At 38.1% G+C, this 22,953-nt stretch overlaps 1 protein-coding gene across 1 annotated transcript in view; it reads right to left on the bottom strand.

Annotated features, from left to right (window-relative positions):
- Window positions 1–22,953, bottom strand: part of adamts7 (a disintegrin-like and metallopeptidase (reprolysin type) with thrombospondin type 1 motif, 7) — a 141,218-nt gene that overhangs the window by 84,657 nt on the left and 33,608 nt on the right. Inside the window, exons 5-8 of the mRNA XM_084742036.1 lie at window positions 17,542–17,625; window positions 16,633–16,757; window positions 11,449–11,598; window positions 7,219–7,362 (exon numbers count right to left, since the gene is read on the bottom strand). Of these exons, the coding sequence (XP_084598162.1) occupies window positions 7,219–7,362; window positions 11,449–11,598; window positions 16,633–16,757; window positions 17,542–17,625 (503 nt within the window). The remainder of the gene's footprint in view (window positions 1–7,218; window positions 7,363–11,448; window positions 11,599–16,632; window positions 16,758–17,541; window positions 17,626–22,953) is intronic.

Consider the following 22,953-nt stretch of genomic DNA (forward strand, 5'->3'; position numbering starts at 1 on the left):
TACTGTGAAAAGTTGGAATCAAATCAGTGGTTTTGCCACTGCTAATGAGATGTAAATAAGTTGCACAGGATGTTTTCCCTCATTGCCGTGGCAAAATGAAAAGACTATGTTGGATAGGAAACTGCACCTTTTCATAATTTTCATTGCTCCATCAAACTGGAAACAAATATCTTCCATATGTGACATTTAACACAAAACCACATGTTGTGATTAGTGTGAGTCTGTGCATTGTAATCACTGTGGAAAAAACAAAGAAGAGCGGCACAACAAGCTGTAGACTTTGCATATTATCATCTTATACAGCTGATATAGTAAACATGCCTATTTACACAACCAGCAGAGTCCAACATTTACTCCCCTTTTAAAACTTGTTTTGGTTACTAACTCTTGAGGGAAATATTTGGCTCTTTGGCAGCTAAATGTTCCACTGTGTTCACCAGCTAGTTGTTAACTGTGTGTGTTTTACGTTTGGTGCTGGGCAGGTTCCATGCAGTGGATTTATCAGATGTTTTTTTTTTATTGAAAACAGCTGCCCGTTGCATCTGAAGACAACACTGATGAGAGCATCCTGACTATAAGTCTTCATTACACAAAGGCCGTGCACAAAAAAAAACAAAATTAATCTCAATATGAGAGGTGAGATGATTTATACCAGATTTAGCAGTTCATTTCCATCTGCAGTCCCTGAGCAGGTACACACAGAACAATGACCAGACACTAAAAACCTTAATTACATCCAACACCATTACACAGTCTATATCACATGAACAGTTATATACACAAATCTGCAGGCACACATCAACATAAAAGCCAGCACATTCATCCCGTGCAACTATAAAATTACAATTCTTTACAATTCAAGTCGGAATCACAGTCAAATTAATTTCAACATGACTGATCACTCAATATAATATTTTGCATTATGGGAAAAAGTCTGTGCAGGTTTTAAGCTCAGCTTGTTGTATTTTGTGCTTCATAATGCACCACACATTTTCAATGGGAGACAAGTCTGGATTGCAAGGTCAGTCTAGTACCTGAACTCTTTTACTGAGAAGCCACGCTGTTGGAACACGTGCAGAATGTGTCTTGCCGAAATAAGCAGGGACGTCTCTGAAAAAGACATTGCCTGGATGGCAGCATCTGTTGCTTCAAAACCTGTATGTACCTTTCAGCACTAATGGGGCCTTCGCAGATGTGACAGTTACCCATGATGCCACGGGCGCTAACACAACCTCACAGACGCTGGTTTTTGAAGTTAGTGCTGGTAACAATCTGGACGGTCTTTTTCCTCTTTAGCCCGGAGGACATGACATAATTTCTGAAAACAATCTGAAACGTGGACTCGTCAGGCCTCAGAGAGGTCTGCAGAGTTTCTGGATCATGTTTGCATGGCTGAGTCTTAACTTGCATTTGTAGTTGCGGCGACACACTGTGCGTGACAACAACAGTTTTCCAAAATGTTCCCGAGCCCATGTAGTAATATCCTTTACACAGTCATGTTCAAGGGGGCGATGGCCCTCACATGCAGAGGTTTCTCCAGATTCTCTGGATCTTTTAACAATATTTTGGATTGTAGATGGTGAAATCCCAAAATTCCTTGCAGTTCTGTGTTGAGATACAAAACTCCTAAACAGCTGGGCTACTTGCTCATGCAGTTTTTCACAAAGTGGTACTATACGATCACCTGTTACCACTTGTTTACCTGTTGAAAGTTACAAACAGCATCATTGCCGCCCCTGTCCCAAAAAGCGTTGAGGCATCAACTTCAGAATGAGTGTGTAGAAGTTTGTCAGGCTGAACATTAAATATCGTCTTTGTACCATGTTCAATTGAATACAAGTCAAAATGTGTTTGAAAATCACTGTATTCTCTTTTTATTTACATTTTACACAAAATCCCAACTTTTTAAGAATTGAGTTTGCATAAAAATCTGATTACAGCAGCTCTAAGGAGAAAGAACTATAAATAACACAAAGTACGGTACATGCATACATCTGATGTAAAGGTACGAAGATATGGACAACAAAATCATTAATTTGAGATGACCTCACACTGACTATTGAACAGCGGCAATTAAAATGTTCTCCATGAGTGCCTCTGGACTGAAAGGCAGCTCAGAGTGCAAATTAGGTTCGACTGCAGCCTTTGTCACAGCAGGCTTTCCTGGAAATGTTTATGCCACTTAATGAACTGTTTTCTGAATCCATTGACCTCAAAATTTATTTACAAATCAATATATGAGCCATGATCAAGTAAGCTACGTTGTGTGTGAGATATCTCCAGCTTGTGACTGCGGATCCCCTACGGAGCCATCAATTCAACTTAAAATTTGTTTTTCTTTTTTTTGAAACTCGGCCTCTTTGGCCTTTCAGGAATTCTCTTCTGGACATTAAAGGGTGGCCCCGTGTTTATGAGTAGCCCATCTATGTGATAATATCTAAAGCACTCAACAGCTCAGCATGACCTTCTACATTCCACATAAAATAACACCTACGGACCAAACCTCTGAAGCAGCACGAGCAGCGGAGGCCTGTGGGACAACTAAAGCCATATACAATAGAAGCCTTGTCCTGCAGTCAGTGAAAGAGATAAAACAGAGAAAATGGGGCTGGCATTTAGAGGAATGAGATGGGAAGATAAACATCAGTAGTCAAGTCTCATGTGAGGAAAACGATCAATGCAGATTTAGTGGTTTTGGAGGGGCCTGCTGGATGTGGAGGTCAAAAGACAGGATGAGAGAGAGAAAAAACAAGACACGAACAGGGACACGTCAGCGGGGAGAGGAGAAGGAGACATCGTGTTTTGTTGAACTCTTTTCCGTTTCATGGCCGTCTTGCCTCAGGAACTGAAAATGAGCCGGCCTTTTTCATTTGTTCATTTAGACCATTATAAATATGTTTTTATCATTCTGCTCAGTCTGCTGGGTTTTGTCAGCAATAAACAGACATAAATTGTAATTTACTATATATTTAGTCTAAATTTCTATTCAGTATGTGTGTGCAGCTGACTTATTAACAGTAATAAAGTCATACCTGTTTCAGTAAACAAGTCTACAGCCACACAACACTGTAAAAACACTCTTTCATTGCAGCTGCCTTCTCTAGATTTTTTAATCAAAAGTTTTGTGGACGTATAATCTTTTTTGTGATAATTTTTACTTTTCTTCTTTAGATAAACTTTTGAGTTTTAGAAACCCCTCAAAAATGTACTTCAATAACTGCTCAGAGAGCTGTGGGTCTAATTCGTCATTATTTGGGTGCTTGAAAATTAAATGCTTACAATTAAAAATATTAAATGATTAACCATTATTCACTTTCACTTCACTTCAGAACAACTTTTGAATTGCACATTTTTTTTAGTTTTCAAAAACTAAAAGATTCAAGTTTATCTAAAGAGGGAAGGTAAATTATCTCAACAAAACATAAATAGTTGGTGAAACTTTTTCAAGAGTTTGAGCTGAAAAGTCTATTAAAGTAAGTTACTTTTAAATTTTGAGTTTTCTCAAGTTATTAATTTACAATGTGGCAAATCTGTGAAGATGAACTCTAGCATGCTTGCAATAACAATGCTAACATGCTGATGTTTAGCAGACATAATATTTACAATGTAGCATGTTAGCCTGCTAGCATCTGGTAATTAGCACTAAACACAGTGGACAGATGAGGCTGCTTTAAAGATGGTGCTACATGAGAGTTGTATGTAGCTCATTTAATGGACAGATTTCTTTTACATGCAGCTGATGCCGTACTCCACTATTTTGTTGTGCAAGTACGTGCACACACACACACACACACACACACACACACACACACACACACACACACACACACACACACACACCTCTTCGTCAAGCTGCAACGAGGACTATAGTGGAAATAAGTCCAGTGACTTTCTTGTGTTATCCTTGATGTTCTTTTTAAAATTGTATATACACGGTTTTGCAACCCTGTAGAAAAAAACAAAAAAGGGAAACATGACGTACTGCACCACATTTAATTACAGTGCATCCAATAGTCAACAACATATTTTACTTAAAACCACAAATATGAACCTCCATTGGAGCTAGAAGAAAAGTCAAGGGAATCACCAAAGTCATTAGGATTAATCATCTGGGGACCATGAATGTTTGCACAAAACGTTGAGACAATCCATTGACTGGATACTAAGAGATCACACTGGATGAGTGAAAACTTTGTCCTGTTTGTGGTGCCAGATGGAAATCAGATGATAATCAACATCATTTTGATTCATCTTACGGGCACCGTGAATATTTGCACAAAATTTCATGGCGATTCATTCAATAGTTCAGATATTTTACTTACTGATTGACGTCACTTTCCAAACACAACAGCTGTAATAGGTATAATCAAACATTAAAATGGGCTGCAGTTAACCAGCTCTTCTTCTGCCAACATTCAAACTGCGCCCTAAAGGAGTTCAACACTGGCTCCAGACTATGATAGCTTGTTAACTTCATCATGAGACTCTGTACAGCACTTACACAGGAGGCAACCATTAAAAAAATATGAGTATCATTTATTTTAAACCACTCTAGCTGCATGGCTCTAAGGATGGCAAAAGCGGTGCATCTCTGTACCATTTTCAGTGTCCGATCATTCTCGCCAAAATTATGCCAGTCAATGATATCATCATGATATTCATCAAACTTTTCTTATTAGTGCATGTACATGTTTTGTCTTGGATTTTGCTAAAGCTAACAAATGCTGAACAGTAAATGTACTGCGCCATTTTCAATGAGAGTTAATGTTTTGTAATGACATTCAGACTAGATATTAGAGTTCCCCACATAATGAATTCTAATGACTCTGGTATCTCTGTCAAACTGTTTAGTTCTTGATGAAAACCTCAAAGTCTAATCCCCAAATTCCATTAAGCCACAGCTGCACTTTGAGCACAAAGCTAAAATGATTGTTATAGCCCTGCATAATATAGTCAGAAAAATTCCTTTTGATGCAAACCTTTATCTAAAGACATGTCCCTCTCTGTCTCCTTCTTAATTACCATTGCGCCAGCACACACACACACACACACACACACAAAAAAAAACCCAGTGGCCTTTGTGTAGTGAACTCCCACAAGTGTAAATATCGCCCTGCGGCCTTTTTTCTCCACAATGGAGTCAAGAAGCTACAATGCTGTCAAGTAGCTGAACACCCACTAAATGAATTCCAGATGCTTGGAGCTGAGAAACTGGGGCAACTACAGCGACCCATTTCAGACATTCAACACATGTCCAGTCGAAGCCAGAATCTGTGCAAGTCTCTGACAGAAACAGCTGACTATAGTGTTGAAAGACTCACACACACACACACACACACACACACACTGTACTATAGATAGATATAGACAAGCATAGATATACATATTAGCATGTATTTTTATCTAACTGTAGTGTCAGTATGTGGAAAATGTAGCACTTAGACTGAGACTAAGCTCCTGTATAATCAACAAACCTGCTAATTCCCAAAATTAAGTTAATTATTTGTTGTGTGAATATTATAATTTTGTCATTCTGTGGTTTTACCGACACCAAAGGCTCAGAGGTCATGAGTGGGCAGCTGGTAGGGAGGGAAGAGGGAGGGAGCTAAATTATATAACTAACCCATTTTGGAAAATGTGATGTAATGTGTTCAAAATCAATAAAAATATGTGATCATACCAAAAATACCACTAAAAACTAAAAATACTGCATGTATCTGCTGCTGCAGTACTTTAACTTCACTGCCAGTCGTTTGAAACGTTGCACGGACAAAACAGATTTATAGCCTGTTTAACAACGCTCGTTGAAGGCCAATGGATCAAGAGTAGTTAAAAAAAAAACACTATATAGTTTGGCTGTACAGTCCAGTCACAGAACAGTGCGTACAGATAAAGTGGTCAAATGAAGAGCTGCAGAAACATACAATTAAAGTACAGCCATGGCTGCTCTTAACCCTCAGTGTTATTTATAAGGTCTGTATGTGAACACAACAGCGGTTCTCCTGCATGTGTTACAATTATTAAACAAGTTGAACACAATAGTGTGTCTGCCCTCAGGCCAGGAAATAGTAAAAAATATAACCAAGGTTGATGAATTTCAACACTGCGATACAATTATAAAGGGATATTTCACCCAGAAATAAAAATTAGAAACAGAATCACTGCTGTTTGTGCTTGTGTTTTAGGAATTTCCACACGTATTTCACTTATTTGTGCCAGTTGTGTCTGCAGAGAGGGAGACAGAAGAGCAGAGCAAAAACACAGCCACAGGCAGAAGGGAAGCCTCTTCTCGCAGATCATCATACAAGGTTATGGTCTGTTTTTTTTTATCCAGGAACACAGAAGAAGCTTCAAATTAATGAGGTTATTATAAAGATCAGCTCTATGTGTGATTAGAAAACAGCAGAGGAACAGAATCGCTTGTTGATCGGTGCAAAAAAATGAGCTTCTGGTGATTCAGAGCAGACTTGACGCAGCGCTTTGCGGATATTCAGAATATGTGTCTCAGCTGAGGTTTTTACCACAGTTTGCAACACATGGCCTCTGGTGTGTGTCGTAAACAAACCAACTAGCCATCAGTTTGTAAAGATATGATGCATGTAAACATAGACAGCAATGAGAACACCGGTATTGGATCTCTGTTTTGCATCAGCAGATACAGTACCAGTCAAAAGTCTGGACACACTTATCATTCTCTGTTTTTTCTTTTCTTTTTTTATAAGAAATGGTTCAGATTATACCGACATGTGCAAAGCTGCCGTCAAAGCAAAAGGTGGCAACTTTGAAGAACCTAAAATATCAGAGAGCAAAAACTTTTGCACACCTGCAGGTGGACGGGTGTGCAGGAGAAAACCATGTGTCGACAATAAAAAGCAAAATGACAGAAAATCTTCAATGAAAGATTTAATAACAATGGCGATATTAAATATAATATAAATACCGTATTTTGCCTTGTTTTTACTATTTACATATTCCATGTAATTCCATATTTCAGCATTTTGATGTCTCCAGTATTATTCTGCATTGTAGGAAAATAATAAAAATAAAGGTAAACTGAATGAAAAAATGTGTCCAAGCTTTTGACTGGTACTACATGTCTGATGTTACCAATTGCCCTCAACACCTTTATATAAACTGATGTATTCAGAAAGCTGTGGGTGAAGGAAACCTTGAACTAAAACTACACAAACTCAGTCATACAGCATGTGCGGTACTCACTCGAGGAAGCGGGTGATGTACTGGCGACTGCAGCGTGACCACCTGGGCAGGGAGGCACCGTACAGGAGCTGTGGAGACATGACGAAAGGTCGTTTCCCAATGGGTTCACAGTCATTACCGTTGCCATCATGTTGAATCCCAAAGCTGTGACATAAAAGCACATCCCACACAGAGGGAAAATTAAAGTGAGTGGGCACAACATGGAAAACTTCAAGGTAAAGCTACAGTGTACAACAACAAACAAATGCATGTCCCCGTTTGTGAACTGGATGTAATATAAATGCCTATACGACAACATTGAACATTTCTGTTTCTCTGTGGGCGCAGCAGTGCTGAGCCACAAAGTCACTGCAACAAAACAAACTCTGCACAGTGGTGATAAAGCAAAGCAAAGGTAAACAAACTGTTCTTAAACACACATGAGCATTCACACAGCTCTGTTAATTAGTTATGTTCAACATCTGCTCCTTCAAAGCACGTGGAGGCTTTACGGACGCTTCACATCTTCTCAGAGGACTTTCAGAATGACAGCTGCACTGAGAATTAAGCAGCTGATTTGGCCTCTTCAAATGCATTTCTACTGATTGCTGCCAGACAGTTGAAAATAGGTGAACAGAAAAACCAAAAACTTTTCTCCAACAGAGTGAATAATTCTTTTCATTATTATTTCACAATTTTAAAAGAGAAATTCTAAGAATTTAGGTTTTCAACAGACAAATTCAGTCCCTATAAATGTTTTGGCTATTGATTTTAAAAAATTCTATTCTATTAACATTACAAGAGTTTGCACATCAAGTCTGGTTTTTATCTTTTTTATTGAACACCAAAAGATCTGCACTTTGCTTTAGGTGGATTTGAGCATGAAGAAAACATTTTGCACACTAATCTGACACTGTAATTCCAAGTTATGATAAGTGGTTTGGTCTTTAAAATGGCAGAAAATGGGGGGGGGGGGGGGGGGGGGTAAATGTTAATCAGTATTTCTCAAAGTCCAAGATCTTCAAATGTCCTCTTCTGTCCACAAAGCTTTTAAATTTACTGTCATTAAATAAACCAGAAAATATTCACATTTAAGAAACTGAAATCAGAGAATTTGTACTTTAGATTGACCTTTGATTACTCAGTTATTAAAATAGTTGACAACTGAACAGGTTGATCAGTGCAGCTCTGTGCTGAATGGTAACTTGTGATGCTTTCAAGAGTCAACATTTGATTAAACAGCGAATAAACACTGAGCTTGTTTTCACTGCATTTGACATTTTAACACATATGGAGGATAAATAGCATCAGGCCTCTCGATGTTAGCTACCAACCATTCGCTAAAACGCTGTTAACATATTTCATCAGCTGCAGTCGGCCTAAATGTGAATTTAGAAAACACCCAAACAACAAAATGAAACTGAGCTTCTGTCTGGTAATATCAGCAGCTCGTTTCCACATGAATAGTATTTTGCATTTTGGATAAACTGGGCAAACCTTTTGTCACAGCAAGCATTTTAACATGAAGTAGGAGAGCAAACACAGGCGTAACCAACGATGCTAACTGACCCTTCCTAAGTCCCGCCCCTTTTTGCTCTGTGCTCCAATAACAGTTGTGCAAACTTGGCACCTCTACATAAGGTCACATCTCAAGTTAACTAGTTAGCCAACGTGAGCAAAATGCCAGCTGACAATCTAGCTAATGATTAATGTAGATTAGCTAGGTAGTTAGCTTGCATTTTGCAGACAGTAGCTAACTTAAGATGTGAATATATGTTGCTTTTACAGATCCTGGACCAACGTCTTGTAACTATGTTCAAAATTTGGTTTTCCTTTCAACAAAGATGAGGATGGGACATAGCAGGAAACAGGAAAGGAGAAAGTTGTTCAGGTCAAACAGAGTCGGGGTGCTGCTATCGTGCATGTTGGCTCAGTGGAACGGTTCTGCTTCACTAAACAGAACAGGACCTTAAATAGCATCACTGGTAACACCTGTGTTTATCCTCCTATTTCATATCTCATAGTATAGGCTGCTGTGAAGTAGGTCTATTTTAGGTCAATAAAGAAATGATCCCATTTACATCACTGCCGTTTACAGTAAGTGGTTTTAAGCTTCTCATGGTGGATGAAAGAAAAACAGAAAGATTTCCACCGTGTTTATCCTCTTCAGTAAATCAAAAGAGGAGATCTACAACCCAACCAGCACCTCTGAATGCTGAGGACAACCTCAGTCTGTCAGTCAACTGTCAGAGCCGAATTCATTTTCATTTTCTGCATATAGGAAGGGCAGCTTGTTATTCACAAGGGTTTCGTGTCAATCCAGGACCTGTTCATGCTTTCAACAACCTTAAAAAAAACAAAAAAAACCCAGAACATATGTCCTGGACTACCTGCAGACTGTGCACACAGCTGGTGGAGAAGACAAGAATTTTCAAGCTACTTCACACTCAGCTGGACCACAACAAACAAGATGAACAAATAAAACGAAGCTATCAGCCACATACTGTTCGTTATTGATTTAAGTCAAGTTGAATTAGTGTGAGGGGCCTGTGATTATAATTGCAAACTCTTTGTAGGCACAAATGGATTGACGGGTTTACAAAACACCGTGCAGAGCATGACTTAATTGCATACTTGTTAATTTCATTCTATCAAAGGTTTGTTTGTTTGACTAATGTATGTACATATATTATTTCTCATTATTGCAGTACAAGCAGTTGTAGCCACAGGTCCAGTGCTGTGAATTCTGTGGCAATAGTGACAAAGACATTTGTATTTTTCGACCAATAAATTGATTACACAGAGGGCATGAATTAAACTTAAATTGCATCTTGTCTGTGCAGTATATGAAAATGTTGTGAACAACGATATAACAATACTGAAAACTCAAGGTACAGTAATAACATGGCAAAAAGTTCACAATATGAGATTCAGAACGATATTAAAAAAGAAATAAAAAAGACAGCCTGAAAAATGTCCTTTATATAATAATAACATCATAAATCCAATGTGTTTTTTTTGTTCATATAAAATTAGTTTTTCCTTCCCACTTAAATTGCCTCTGCTTTCCTTCTTTAATAAAATAAAATAAAAGCAGGCAGTCATGAGTATGTGCAAAACAAATACATTAATTGTTTTGGCAATAATTTAAATAAAATTTAAAAAAAACAACAATTAAATTATACATGCACAATTGCTAATTGTTACATCCCGAGCTTTTAATCCCACTTTTCAAAATCAGGGTAGTCTAGACATCCAGGGAGCTACAGTTCAACATGAAGCAGGGAGTCTGGAACAGCTTCAGTGCAGTACTGTCTGAACCAATTTGAACATTTTTGATTTCATGTCAAAGCTCTCATTGAGCGGCATACAAGGTCTGGCTCAACAAACAATGTGGGCGAAACGTCTTTCTTTTTCTTTTTTCTGTTGTGACAGGACGACTCTGCATCGCCGCTCTTGTGATCCCACTGTCTCAGATAAGACGTATGACAATCGCTGAGCTTTTCTTCCAGTCCATTACTCCTCTTGACAGTCACACAGATAAAAAAAAACACATCTCCTCCATTCTTTTATTTTCTCAGTGTCCTCCCACATGAGGACGTAACTGTAAAAGGAGGGCTGCACATTTATCAGAGCAGCTATAGTTATGGTTGCTATGGGATACTAATTAAGGGGTTTTCACTGGATTGCTTTGACCCCTGCAGAGCTGCTAGCTTACAAGGGCAAGACATGCGCTTTCAAATCAAATGGACCCAACAAAAAATAATTAAATGATTAATTAATAGGTTATAGGTTATTTAGAATACAGTTTGTTAGAACTGTTCCTGTGCTTTGCCCTGTCTTGAGAAGATAAAGAAGAGGAATGTGGTTTTTGTTTGATGTGATGTTTTTTGGTTCCTTTCTCAGAAAGCTTTTGTTTGCACTTTTGTTTGTTTAAATATCATTTATTTCCTTTAATAAGTCTGTCGTGAGGAAAATCCTTAAGCACAAATTCCAAAAAAAAAAAGGTCATTGAAAAGCTGAATTGTGATAAAATAGCAGTAATGAGCAACTTAGTTCCAGGTTAATTAGCTAAAGCTTTACTACAGGTGATAAAATTTGATGGCAACAGTTAGCCAGAAAAATCAACCGATGGGGGAACAATCAGAAACACGACAAAACACTCAAGTTTTCGTCGTCTTTTTCCTGCTGATTATTTTGACAACGAAGCATAAGTCAGAGTATTTTGATGTGTGTGGAGTGAACCCTTACTTGTGTCCCAGCTCATGAGCCACAGTGAAGGCCAATGGGAGGCCCGTGTCCTCACTGATGCTGCAACTGCGATGCGGATGACACATCCCCGCCACATGGGACAGACCCAGAGTCTCACAGGGCATGTTGATGGCTGCACAGATGTCCTTCCTGTGAAAAAGTGAAGGTGGAGTGTTGGTCGGTCACTGGGTAAAACAGCAGACAACAAGAGAGACCACGCACTTGAGATCTGAATTACAAGGAGATGTTAAAAGGGTTTTTGGAGAGTTTTTCCTTACCCCTTTGAGGGTTTACACAACAGGTGTGTTGCACACCGAGGCAAATTGTGATTTCTATACAAAAAAAAAAATTAACTCGACTTGACTTAAAAGTTGCAAAAGGATCCTTTGCCTGATCAAGGTCTAGTACTGAAACTACACAAATAAATGTTCCTTTGTTTTAAGACTTGACTTGAAAGGAGGCAACGAGGCACAGGACTGATGAGCTGCTGTAATCTGACGTCCCCGACTTAAACAAAAAATACCAAGTTATAATGAACCAGTCTGGTGTGTGATTATTCTGTAGCTGCCTGGTGTTATTTGCATGTGATTTAATGAAGGTAAACACAGCAGACAGGCCTGTGTAATATCACTGCACTCTGGTGCAGCACATCTCCAATCACAGGCTGCAGATTTATCAACATGTCTGTCCATCTGTCCTCAGATAATGTTGAGGCTTGACTTCATACAGTATAAAGCAGCTGTGGATAACAGGTACTGCAGATTGATTTACACATGTTCATACTTTTTATGCTAATTGAAACACTTCTACTTGTTGGAGAATATTTAAGTAAAACATAACTGCTGCACATTTGTTCCAAGTATTGAGTTTGCTCTTCTTCTTTGCTCCCACCTGTTTACACCTCTTCTCCCACCTGTGCATCTGCTCTGTACCGGGTCCATTTTCCATGATTATGACTGTTATATATGCAGCACAGGATCAGGATCCACCCCCACCCCTCGGCGACCCCTCACAGATAAGCGTTATAGATTATGAATGAATGAACGAAGCCACTGCCGCTGTTCTGCTAACAAACACACTGTTTCTCAGTGTTCACAGATATGCAGTAATAACAAGGACAGCGGTGACAAAGACGTACTCCGAACTCAATGAAACATTTTTCACATACATTCTAATGTTGTAAAACAAGACGTGAACAAATAGCAGCACATGCATCGAGTGTCAAGGTGACCAACGCTGTACATCTCCATTCAGAGCAGGAGTAAAGTTTCTGCTGTACGTTCACAGGTGTACACAGCGCCCTTGTAAAATGCTTCATCTTAATTGTAACTTTCCGCTGCATTCACTTGCTCCTGACTCTTTCAGACTACTTCCTTATTACACAGCTGAGGTTTGGGGTCATGGGAGTTACACCAGGACTGAAGCTTTTCACAACCGGGTCATCTGAGGTTTCATTACATTTCGTGTATGTGCTCCAAGCTGAGCAATAACCGGAGATGTGAGGAGGACGCCCTGTGAGATTCAATGAAATCTGTATTGACAAGTTATGGAACAGGTTGACCATTGTTGCCAATAATTACAAAGGAAAAATCATGTTTAAATGTGAACATGTAGGGAACTTATGTAGATCTGTAACAAGTAGTTAATTAATTAGTAAATAAAAAGGAAATTAATCACCACCTTTCTTTGCACCCTTATTTTTTCCTCTCTCTATTCATTAGATGTTTAATCATTTCATATTGTGCTCTCTTAACCTCCTGTATACTTTTTTTCAAATATTTATATAATGATGTGTATTTTCATGACCTTTCCACACTGATGAACCTGTGAGCTGAAACGCATCGATCAGTCTGCGTTAGATGCCTGCCTTAGATTCTTTTTATGTTTGTCCATCAACGCTCTGCAGAGGTTTTTTTCACAAAGGAGACAAACATGATTCTCCTTATTGCATCATCCAGCCCTTTCCAAAGAGCACATGTTTTGTCCTCCTCTTGAAAATACAGTAGACCCACGCAGCACTCCGATCTTCACTGATTTTTTTTTAAATTAATCACCACCTATTTTGATAATGGATTAATCATTTCAGACGTTTCAAGCACAAATGTCAACATTAAATGTGAGGATTTGCTGCCTTTCTTTATCATTAATGATTGTCAAAGAAGAATCTTTGGATGGTTGGACAAAGGAAGCAATTTGAAGACATGTTTACATTTCTTTTTACATCTTAAAGACTAAATGAATAATTGATTAGTTGTTAAAATGATCCCAGTTTAATTGAGAATGAAAATAATCAATACTTGCAGCCCTAATGACATGTGCTGTAAATATGGGTTTCTCTTTCACTTCGAAGACGTCATTATGTGAGGTTGAGAAAGAAGGGGGGGCTTAATGAAGCCGTGGAAAATTTATATTCTACCTCTGACAGAGATGTGATTCAAAAGGTACAGCAGGTAAAATCAGAAATGACCTTTTTACTGAAAATGACATTCTTTGTAATCCATCAAAGGGAAAAAGTCCCATTTGTGCACAAATTAAACCTTGTACTCTGCCTCTTCACATTGGAACAGGTCGATACACTACTTCAGAAGAAGAAAGTCGAATTTGTCCGGTGTGTCATCTGAGAGAAATAAAAAATGAGCATCAGTTAGTGAGTTTTTTTGACTGCCTTTTTTTTACTGTGATTTTTTTTATTGGTATGAAGGATAGAGGTGAGTTGGAACGATTCAGATGGTCTGAAGTAGTTTGCTTGAAAAAGAAGCCTTCAAACTGGTAACTTATTAAGTCAATGCATGAGAGTCCAGGTAGAAAACCTTGAATCAGCTGGACTTACCCTGGTAAAAAAGCAACATACGTCAGTGTATTAGAAATATAAGAATAAAAAAATCAATATAAGTATACTTGTACCTTTTAGTGTGATTTAAAAGTGTTTTAAAGTGTATTTTTAAAAACTGTACTTCAGAAACAAAGGAAACACTTCACTCATCTATTAAAAAAGACAGGTGCTTTGGAGAGAGTAGACAAAAAAATTGAAAAAGGACTCATCAAACAGGTTTGCCTGATGAAGGTTCTAGTACCGAAACATCGCAAATAAACGACATATTGCAAGTTTGCCAGTGTGCGGGAGTCCTTTTTCAAAAACTGTACTTCAAAATAGATGTCATAATATACAACTTCAGTGTACTAAAACTAAATATACTAATTCTGCAACACTCAAAGTGGTATTTCAGTGTACTTTTAAAAAGTGTACTTTGTAAATGTATTGTGAATTGCACATTTTGTACTTCAAAAAGTATACTAAATTGCAAGTACTTGCAGTGGTAAGTAAGTTTAAGTATGCCTAAAAAACACACTTTAGAAAAAAGGTAATTTAAAGCTGTACTTGTACTTTGGACAAGTATTACAAACAAGTAAACTTTAATTTAATTAATAAAGCTTGCAAATTAGTACAACCCCAATTCCAAAAAAGTTGGGATAATGTGTAAAATGTAAATAAAAACAGAATGCAATGATTTGCAAAAAACTTTCAAGCTATATTCAATTAAATAAAGTACAAAAACAAGATATTTAATGTACAAACTGAAAATATACACTCATTCTGAATTTGATGCCACATGTTCCAAAAAAGTTGGGACAGGAACAGGTTCACCACTGTGTTACATCACTTTGTCTTTTAACAACACTCAGTAAGTGTTTGGGAACTGAGGACACAAACTGTTGAAGTTTTGAAAGTGAAATTCTTTCTCATTCTTGGCTGATATATGACTTCAGGTGCTCAGCAGTCTGGAGTCTCTGTTGTTGTATTTTGTGCTTCATAATGCGTCACACATTTCCAGTGGGAGACGGGTCTGGACTGCGAGTTGGTCAGTCTAGTACCTCAACTCCTCTAGAATGTGTCTTGGCATTGACTTGCTGAAATAACCAGGGATGTTTCTGATAAAAAGACGCCGTCTGAATGGCAACACATGTTCCTCCAAAACCTGGATGTACCTTTTAGCATCAATGGGGCCTCGTAGATCACAGATGTGACCCACCATGGGCACTAACACTCTCAATCTGAAATGTGGACCCGTCCAACCACAGCTCGCTTTTCCACTCTGCGTCAGTCTGTCTCAGAGGGGCTCGGGGCTGCGGCGTTTCAACATGTTGTTGATATACGGCTGTCACTTGCATGGTCGAGTCTTAACTTGCATTTGTAGATGCAGCAACAAACTGTGTTTACTGACAACAGTTTTCCCACGTGTTCCCGATTCTTTATACAGTTAGGTGGGTTTGTAATGCAGTTTTTAATACTGTGCTGCCCGAGGAGTCAAAGTAAAGTATGTGCAGAGATTTCTCTGGATTCTCTTAATCTTATATTGATTATATGGATTGCAGATGGAATATAGTTCCTGCAGTTTTGTGTTAAGAAACTTCTTAAACTATTTACCCATGCATTTTTACACAAAGTGGTGAACTCTACCCCACCCTTGCTTGTGAACAACTGAGCTTTTTGAGGATGCCCCTTTAATACCCAATCATGACACTGTCACCTTTTACCAGTTAACCTCTTTAGCTTTTCAGGTGTTTTTTGAGTGTTCCACAACTTCTCTTTTGTTGCCCCTGTCCCAACTCTTCTGGAACATCTTGCAGAATGAGTGTATATTTACAAAAAAACAAAAAAAAAACAATAAAGTTTATCAGTGAGAACATTAAAGATCTTGTCTTTGTCAAATATGTTTTTGCAGAATCATTGCATTATGTTTTTATTTACGTTTTACACAACGTTCCAACTTTTTTGGAACTGAGGTTGTACATGCACAGCCATACATTTTAAGTGTACTAAGTATAACTGAAGTTGTTCCACTTTAGTCAATTTCAAAGTATTAACACACTTAAAATGCACTGATGATTAGTCTGACTGCAGATACACTCAAATATGCTAAAAGCTGACACGTTTAGCTTGTTTATTTTTCACCACGGTAATTTCTACTGTGTGAATAATATTCATAAAAACAGTGTTAAATAATCAGTTCACTGCAGTTGGTGAAATGACAACTGTTGGATATCAAAGCACAAAAGATGACAATATAAGAAAATTCAATTCAGATGGATGCAGTGTTGATTCTTCTTTATGCCGTCTAATGTCTAAATGTGTAAATCAATAACTGCTCTGGGATGACGGGTTCAGAGAGAGCGTTTGTTTACCTGGTAAGCAGAACTGCGACGTCATGGTGCAGCGGGTGTTCGTCTCCTTTCATGTTGAGTTTCTTCTGCCACTTACAGAAGCTGTTCAGGCTGTTGTCGGCGTGGTGCGTGATCTTTAAGTCATCCTGTTCCCCAAGTGTCGCGGTGAGATTAAGGGAAAAGTACAAATCAATTAAAAGTTAGCAGCTAATGTACTTCATTTTTAAAAAAGCGCTAAAGAAAAACAGATTCTCTTTGATGGAAAATGTAATAAAACACTTGCTTACATGCTCGAGGCCATGTTCTCTGCATATGCTTTTCAATTTTTATACATGATGATCAGAATAACTAGTGATGAACATGGACCCATCTTTTCTTTGCTTGATTTATCACAGTATTAATAATTTACTCATCTGTTAGACTTGTATTACTTTAGCTCTGTTTATTCGCTCCATTCGCATCTATATTTTATTAACTGCTGCTGCAAAGAACAACACAGGAGACATTTAAGTTCTATCTAATAAGTTCTGATTGCTGCCAACAACATAAGAGCAGAAATTACATTTGAACTACAATAATAATAGTATATGAGTCAGTAAAATTGTGAGCAAGTTCGGTGTGTGTGTTTGTGCTACTGAATTGGAAATTTCAGGCTTCTCAGTACACAGAAAATGGGCATTAATATTATGTATTACAAAATTCCATACATTTTTATTGGAAGAAAGATAAATCTTCAAATGCAAATAGATGGACTCAAGTAAAATAAACACCTGAATGTGTATTTTGGACATTTTCTTTTCACTATTATGAAAGGAGACATGTTAAGGAAGCACAGTAAACCAAAATGTTAAAATTAGCTTTATACATACCTGAAGATGTGGTAATCTAGAATTAAACACATTTAGTGAACAGAAACAAACATGTTTTTACCTCGTCCTGCTCCAGCAGGATGAGCCGGACGACCACAATGTTGATTGCGTTTCCGATACTGGAATCTCGGTACAGACCTGCCACCTGAAAAAAGAAAAGAAAAAATCCACTAAACATTGACACATCACATGATTCCTACCCTTCACGAGTCAAGTGGATGAAAATACTACTAATGAGATAATTTATGCAATATATAGGTATATAATTTCCTCTATTTATATGATGTGATCTTGACAGGGAAACAAGAGAAACCAAGGCCGCCGTGAGTCACACACAGGACAAACATGTGGAATAGAAACATGTGGTGGATACATCAGGGAATAAATCTACAGGGAACAACATCAGTTAAAAGATGATTTATTACAGCTGTGTCAGAGAGTTTTTGACTGTTGGATTTCTAGTTCAAGGCAAACGCACGCACTTTATAAATGTCAACAAAAAAAAATGAAATAAACGGTTTCCTTTTTTTAGGAAACTCTTCTTTCCCCACTTTCTTTCCTCTTTTCTTGCAGAAAATCTTCTTAGTTTATTTTGATGACTTTTATTCTCTACGCATCAAGCAATTTAAAAGAAGGCCATTCAGAGTCATCTGGAGGGAACCCATCACTGATAACAGGCGTAAACAACAAACAGATGTCAAAAGTTTTGACACAACCTCACACACACAGTTCTTGAATTTTAACAGCAATTCAACCTCTTGACACTGAAGCCTTTAGAGCAATTTATTCCGAGTATTAAATGTCTAAGTGCTTAGACCTTTGAAAGCCCTAACCATCTATAATTATAGCTTGTAATTACATCAATTTAAACTCTTACAACCCTTTCTAAAGTAGCGTACAATAAAAAAGTCATCTTGTTACATAATTAATAATTACGTTTCAATCAGTTAACTTTGAGTCACTGCAGCTTTGACTTTCTAGTTTGTGCTCAGTGACCATGAAAGGTGCAAAAACTGGCTAAAAATGACTCCCTACTTTAAAATAAAGACGGTTTGGTCACTGGGTTCATTTTGTATCAAAAGCATCAAAACCTACTGAAAAGCTAAACTGCGTAAATGGAGTGTAAAAATCGACTGCCTTTGAATAAGTCCACAGCTTTGACAGTGACCCGTGCGTCTTTAGCCAAGGTGGGCTGTGACAATTGAGAAAACAGCTTTGCAAAAAGCAGGAGGCAGTACGGGGTTTATTACTGGGGGAGGATCAAGGTCGACGTATTGAGAAATGAGAGGGGACAAGTGTGAAACAAAAGGTCTGAGGTGAAAGGAACTCGCAAGGCAAGCGTCATTATAAACTGGCTCAACAGAGGCTTCCTCACGGAGCAATGCCAAACATGTTGATCCGTCACGGTAAAGGTTTCATTAAAGCCTGTAGGAAATGCCTCTTGAGAATAAATCACTCGCTGCGTGCGTATAACATCTTTAACACAGACTGTATTCATGTCACGGGTGGATATTGATTTAACCTGAAAGATTAAAAAAAATACATCAATTTTGCTTGGACTCACGGATGAAGTATGTCAGACTATTTTCTCTTCAGCTAAAGAGAGCTGCAGGGATGACGTATTTTTGCAGACCAACCTGGAAGTTATCATCATTCTGGTTCCCTCCACAAAAAGCAGGTTTCTTCCATTCTGTTTAAGTTTATGATATTTAAATCACCATAATCTTCACAAATTCACCACTTTCATTATGTTTGAAACATAAAGGCAATCGCTAGAAGTAAAAAGCTAACATTAGGCTATGCAACGCAGTGAAGATGAAGAAAACGAAGCTGAAATCTGTAAGATAAGGTTGGAGCTGGAGCAAAAACTGCACAGATAAGTAACATAAATGACTATAAGAGCATTAACTACAAACATAAAGAAGCTAGAAAAAGGAAGAGTGTAAAGGCAAAACCCTCTCACACCTTCTGAGTAAGACAATTTTCTGAAACCCACAATGTGACAATCATGTCCGTTTCACGCGGTGACTGGCCAGGTGTGCAGAGCTGACAAACTTTTCTCTCCCTTTGCTTTCTTTCTTCACACAACTACTACTGTCACTTTTCATAAGTACGACCGAGCGCAACGACACATGACTGCATTTAAGAAGACAACTTCCAAATGTCTGTGACCTTCCTCCCCTCCTCACTTCTAAAAACTGTCACTCCTCACCCTTTCTGGCGGCTCTGAACAGTCGCAAACACTTTTGCACTTCAGACGTATTCAAACTACATGTCGTTGGGGCTGAAGTGGCTCAGTAGATAGTCATGGCGTGTCTTCAGCTGTTAATAATCTAAAAAAAAATAAAATAAAGCTGCTTGTTTTTTTAAGCACCACAAACCAAGTGCCATTTCGTCCCATTATACTGCAGAGAAGGCAGACATCTTGATATGAAATAGTAAAGTAAACACAGCTGTTACTAATTAAGGTCCTGTTCCATTTAGAGCAGCCAAAATGCACCACGACTCTGTTAGACCTGAATGGAACCTTAATTAGTCTCACTAATAACACCTGTGATTATCCTGCCATTTCATCTCAAAATGGCTGCTGTGAAAAACATCCATGTCACAGTCAAAGTGCACCGTCTGGGATGTGCTGCTCTGCAATATCGGTTGTTTAAGGAACAGTTTTTCATTTTTAAGTAGGTGTATTCTGGTCCATATACTTTAATCACACTGTCCCCTGTTTGAACTTTGTAAAATACAATCCCTTATCTCTCCTCTTTCATTTACTTTCACACACTGCATCTTTTGTCCACTATCAAATAAAGGCAAACACACATACACCCACCCCCCAAAAAAGATTTTCTTTTAAAATAGCCCTATTCTACCCTATAATTCATGCAGTTCAAAAGCTTTAATTACCAATCATTTATTCATTATGCAAGCTTCATAATGCATAAACATCCAGCTTTCCATTCACATTTCAACACAATAAATGTCTTGTTCAATGGCAAAAAAAAAAAAAAATCACTGTTCAGCTGCAGCTAACATGATGCTGCAGTGCTTCATCAGTGAAAGTAAGTGGTTAGAAAGTTTGATAGACTCAAATGTGGAGCCAAGAAACTGCAACAGATTGATACCAGAGAGCAAGAGAGGCCACATTATTCTGCAGTAAAAAAGAACTGCATAAATAAATAACCACTTGGGTCTGCTGACAGCTCAGTTACTACACAGAGGTTTAGCAGCAACTCTCATATTATACTGGATTCTTTTCATTTTTCTCGTCGTCGGCCAAATCATCCACACACTACACCCTCTGTACGACTTGTGTAAGTCAGCCACTTCAGACAGAACAGCTCTGACACACATAAAGGACATAATTCATCAAAACTTTCTTCACAGTGGCGCTCATTCACAGATATTTGTGCTACACGTCTCGTAGCTGAATCAACTTTGCAACAGTTTTATCGCTAACTAAGCAAGCTCTCAGTCAATCTTTATACACTTTTCTGTATTGTCGATCTTGCAAATTCAAATAAAGCTGCAGGTATTTAAAGCTCATGGATTTTTCTTCTTAAAACAATAAGCTGTTGATTTGAAGGGTAAACAGTGCTTTTTGCATTTCTACTGCATCTTTCTTTATGTCCATGTGATATTTGCTTGTTAACAGACAGTTATAATGCAACCCCAGTTCCAAAAAGGATGGGACACCATGTAAAACAATGGTTTGCTAACACTTCTTGACCTATATTCAGCTGAATACTGTGCAAATAAGCAAGCAGGGACGTCTCTGAAAAAGACGTCTGGACAGCAGCACTTGTTGCTCCAAAACCTGTATGTACCTTTTAGCATTGATGGTGCCTTCACAGATGAGACAGTTAGCCATGGTCACAGCATCAATGATATCTAAAACAAATCTGAAATGTGGATTCATCACACCACAGCACATTTTTCCTCTTTACATCCATCTCAGTTTAGCGCAGGCCCAGAGAAGTGGGTGTTGTTGTCTTTCTCTTTGCATGATAGTCTTAACTTGCATTTGCAGATGCAGCGACAAACTGTGTTTACCAGCACAAGTTTTCTTAAGTGTTTCTGAGTCCATGCAGTATCCTTTATAAAATTATGTGGGTTATTAATGCAGTTTTTAATGTAACGCTGCCTGAGGAGTCAAAGTTCAGGGGCGTTCGATGTTGGTTTTCTGTCTTGTCCCTTGTGTGCAGAGATTCTCTGAATCTTTTAATGATATTATGGACTGTAGACTGAAAATCAGCATTGCAGAATCTCCCGAACAATGGAAATAAATGGTGACCTTTGGTCTACACTAGGACACTTGGATTACACCAGAGTGTTTTTTTTATGCTTTTAAGAATTCCACAACTTTCCCGGTCTTTTGTTGCCTTTGTCCCAACTTTTTTGGAACGTGCTGCAGGCACCAAATACGGGATGAGTGTCTATTTACAAAAAAACAATAAAAATTCATTGTATTTTTATTTGTTTGTCACATCCCAACTTCTTTGGAATCAACATTATTAACACTGCAGAGAAAAAATAGCAATTAACCATGAGATCACGACGTGAAAGGAGGTTGGGAGCTATTTTTGTCAAAACGTTTCCGATTTCTTTCTGCTGAGATCGACTCCTCTGGCTGTAAATCACACCGCTGGGTTCATACGGTGCAGCCAAACACAAAAATATGAACCTCTTATGAAGCTGAGGACTTCAAGACAACGCCGGTGATGAGACAATGGAGCAGCTGGTGGCTGAGGAAGATGATGCCATTGCTTATTGTTTGGACACGGCTAAGAGGTTGTTTCCCTTGATACTGTGCAAGATTGTTTTCACTAAACTGAGTCGTTTGGGGCTTTAAAGTTCAAAGCTGGAGTGCAGTCGAATCTAAAAAAAAATCCACGAGAGGATGTGTGGAATAATGGTTGCTTCCTCTGTGTATTATTGTCTGTTAGGTTATTTAATCCAAGTCGGTGAATTCCCTTTCCTGATATTCTGTCCTCTGACACTACTTTCAGTAGCTGCGGTCAGAGCAGATGTGATTTTATTTTGGAGGAAAAAAAAACCTTAAGTGCTAATCAATAACAGACAGGGAGTCAAGTTTACTTAACCCCTAACTAGGAGGTAGTGATAACATTGGTTGTTAAAGGCTGAGGAGTCATGGCTGAAAGAAGATGGATGAGAAAACTTTAAGTCATCCATTGTGTTACATACCAGGATGGAAAAAGTGAAACACAACTGAGCAAAAACAGCTGAATCATTCAAAACATCTGCCAAGATGTTCAAACATCCCAAAACTCTGCACTCAAAAAAAATCTATAAGTATGTTTTCTGTTTATTTAGTATTAATTTGGATCAGTTAAAATATTCTGTAATGTCGTCTTAACTGTGTAATTCAGTTACAGTCATCTGTCATTATGTCATCTGCTAATAATTACAAAATGTTATAACAGAGATTAAATTTAATCAAGTTTAAATTCAGCAT

The sequence above is a fragment of the Lutjanus erythropterus genome, chromosome 1, assembly GCF_056507025.1.
Source record: "Lutjanus erythropterus isolate fLutEry1 chromosome 1, fLutEry1.hap2, whole genome shotgun sequence".
Taxonomy (NCBI): Eukaryota; Metazoa; Chordata; class Actinopteri; order Lutjaniformes; family Lutjanidae; genus Lutjanus; species Lutjanus erythropterus.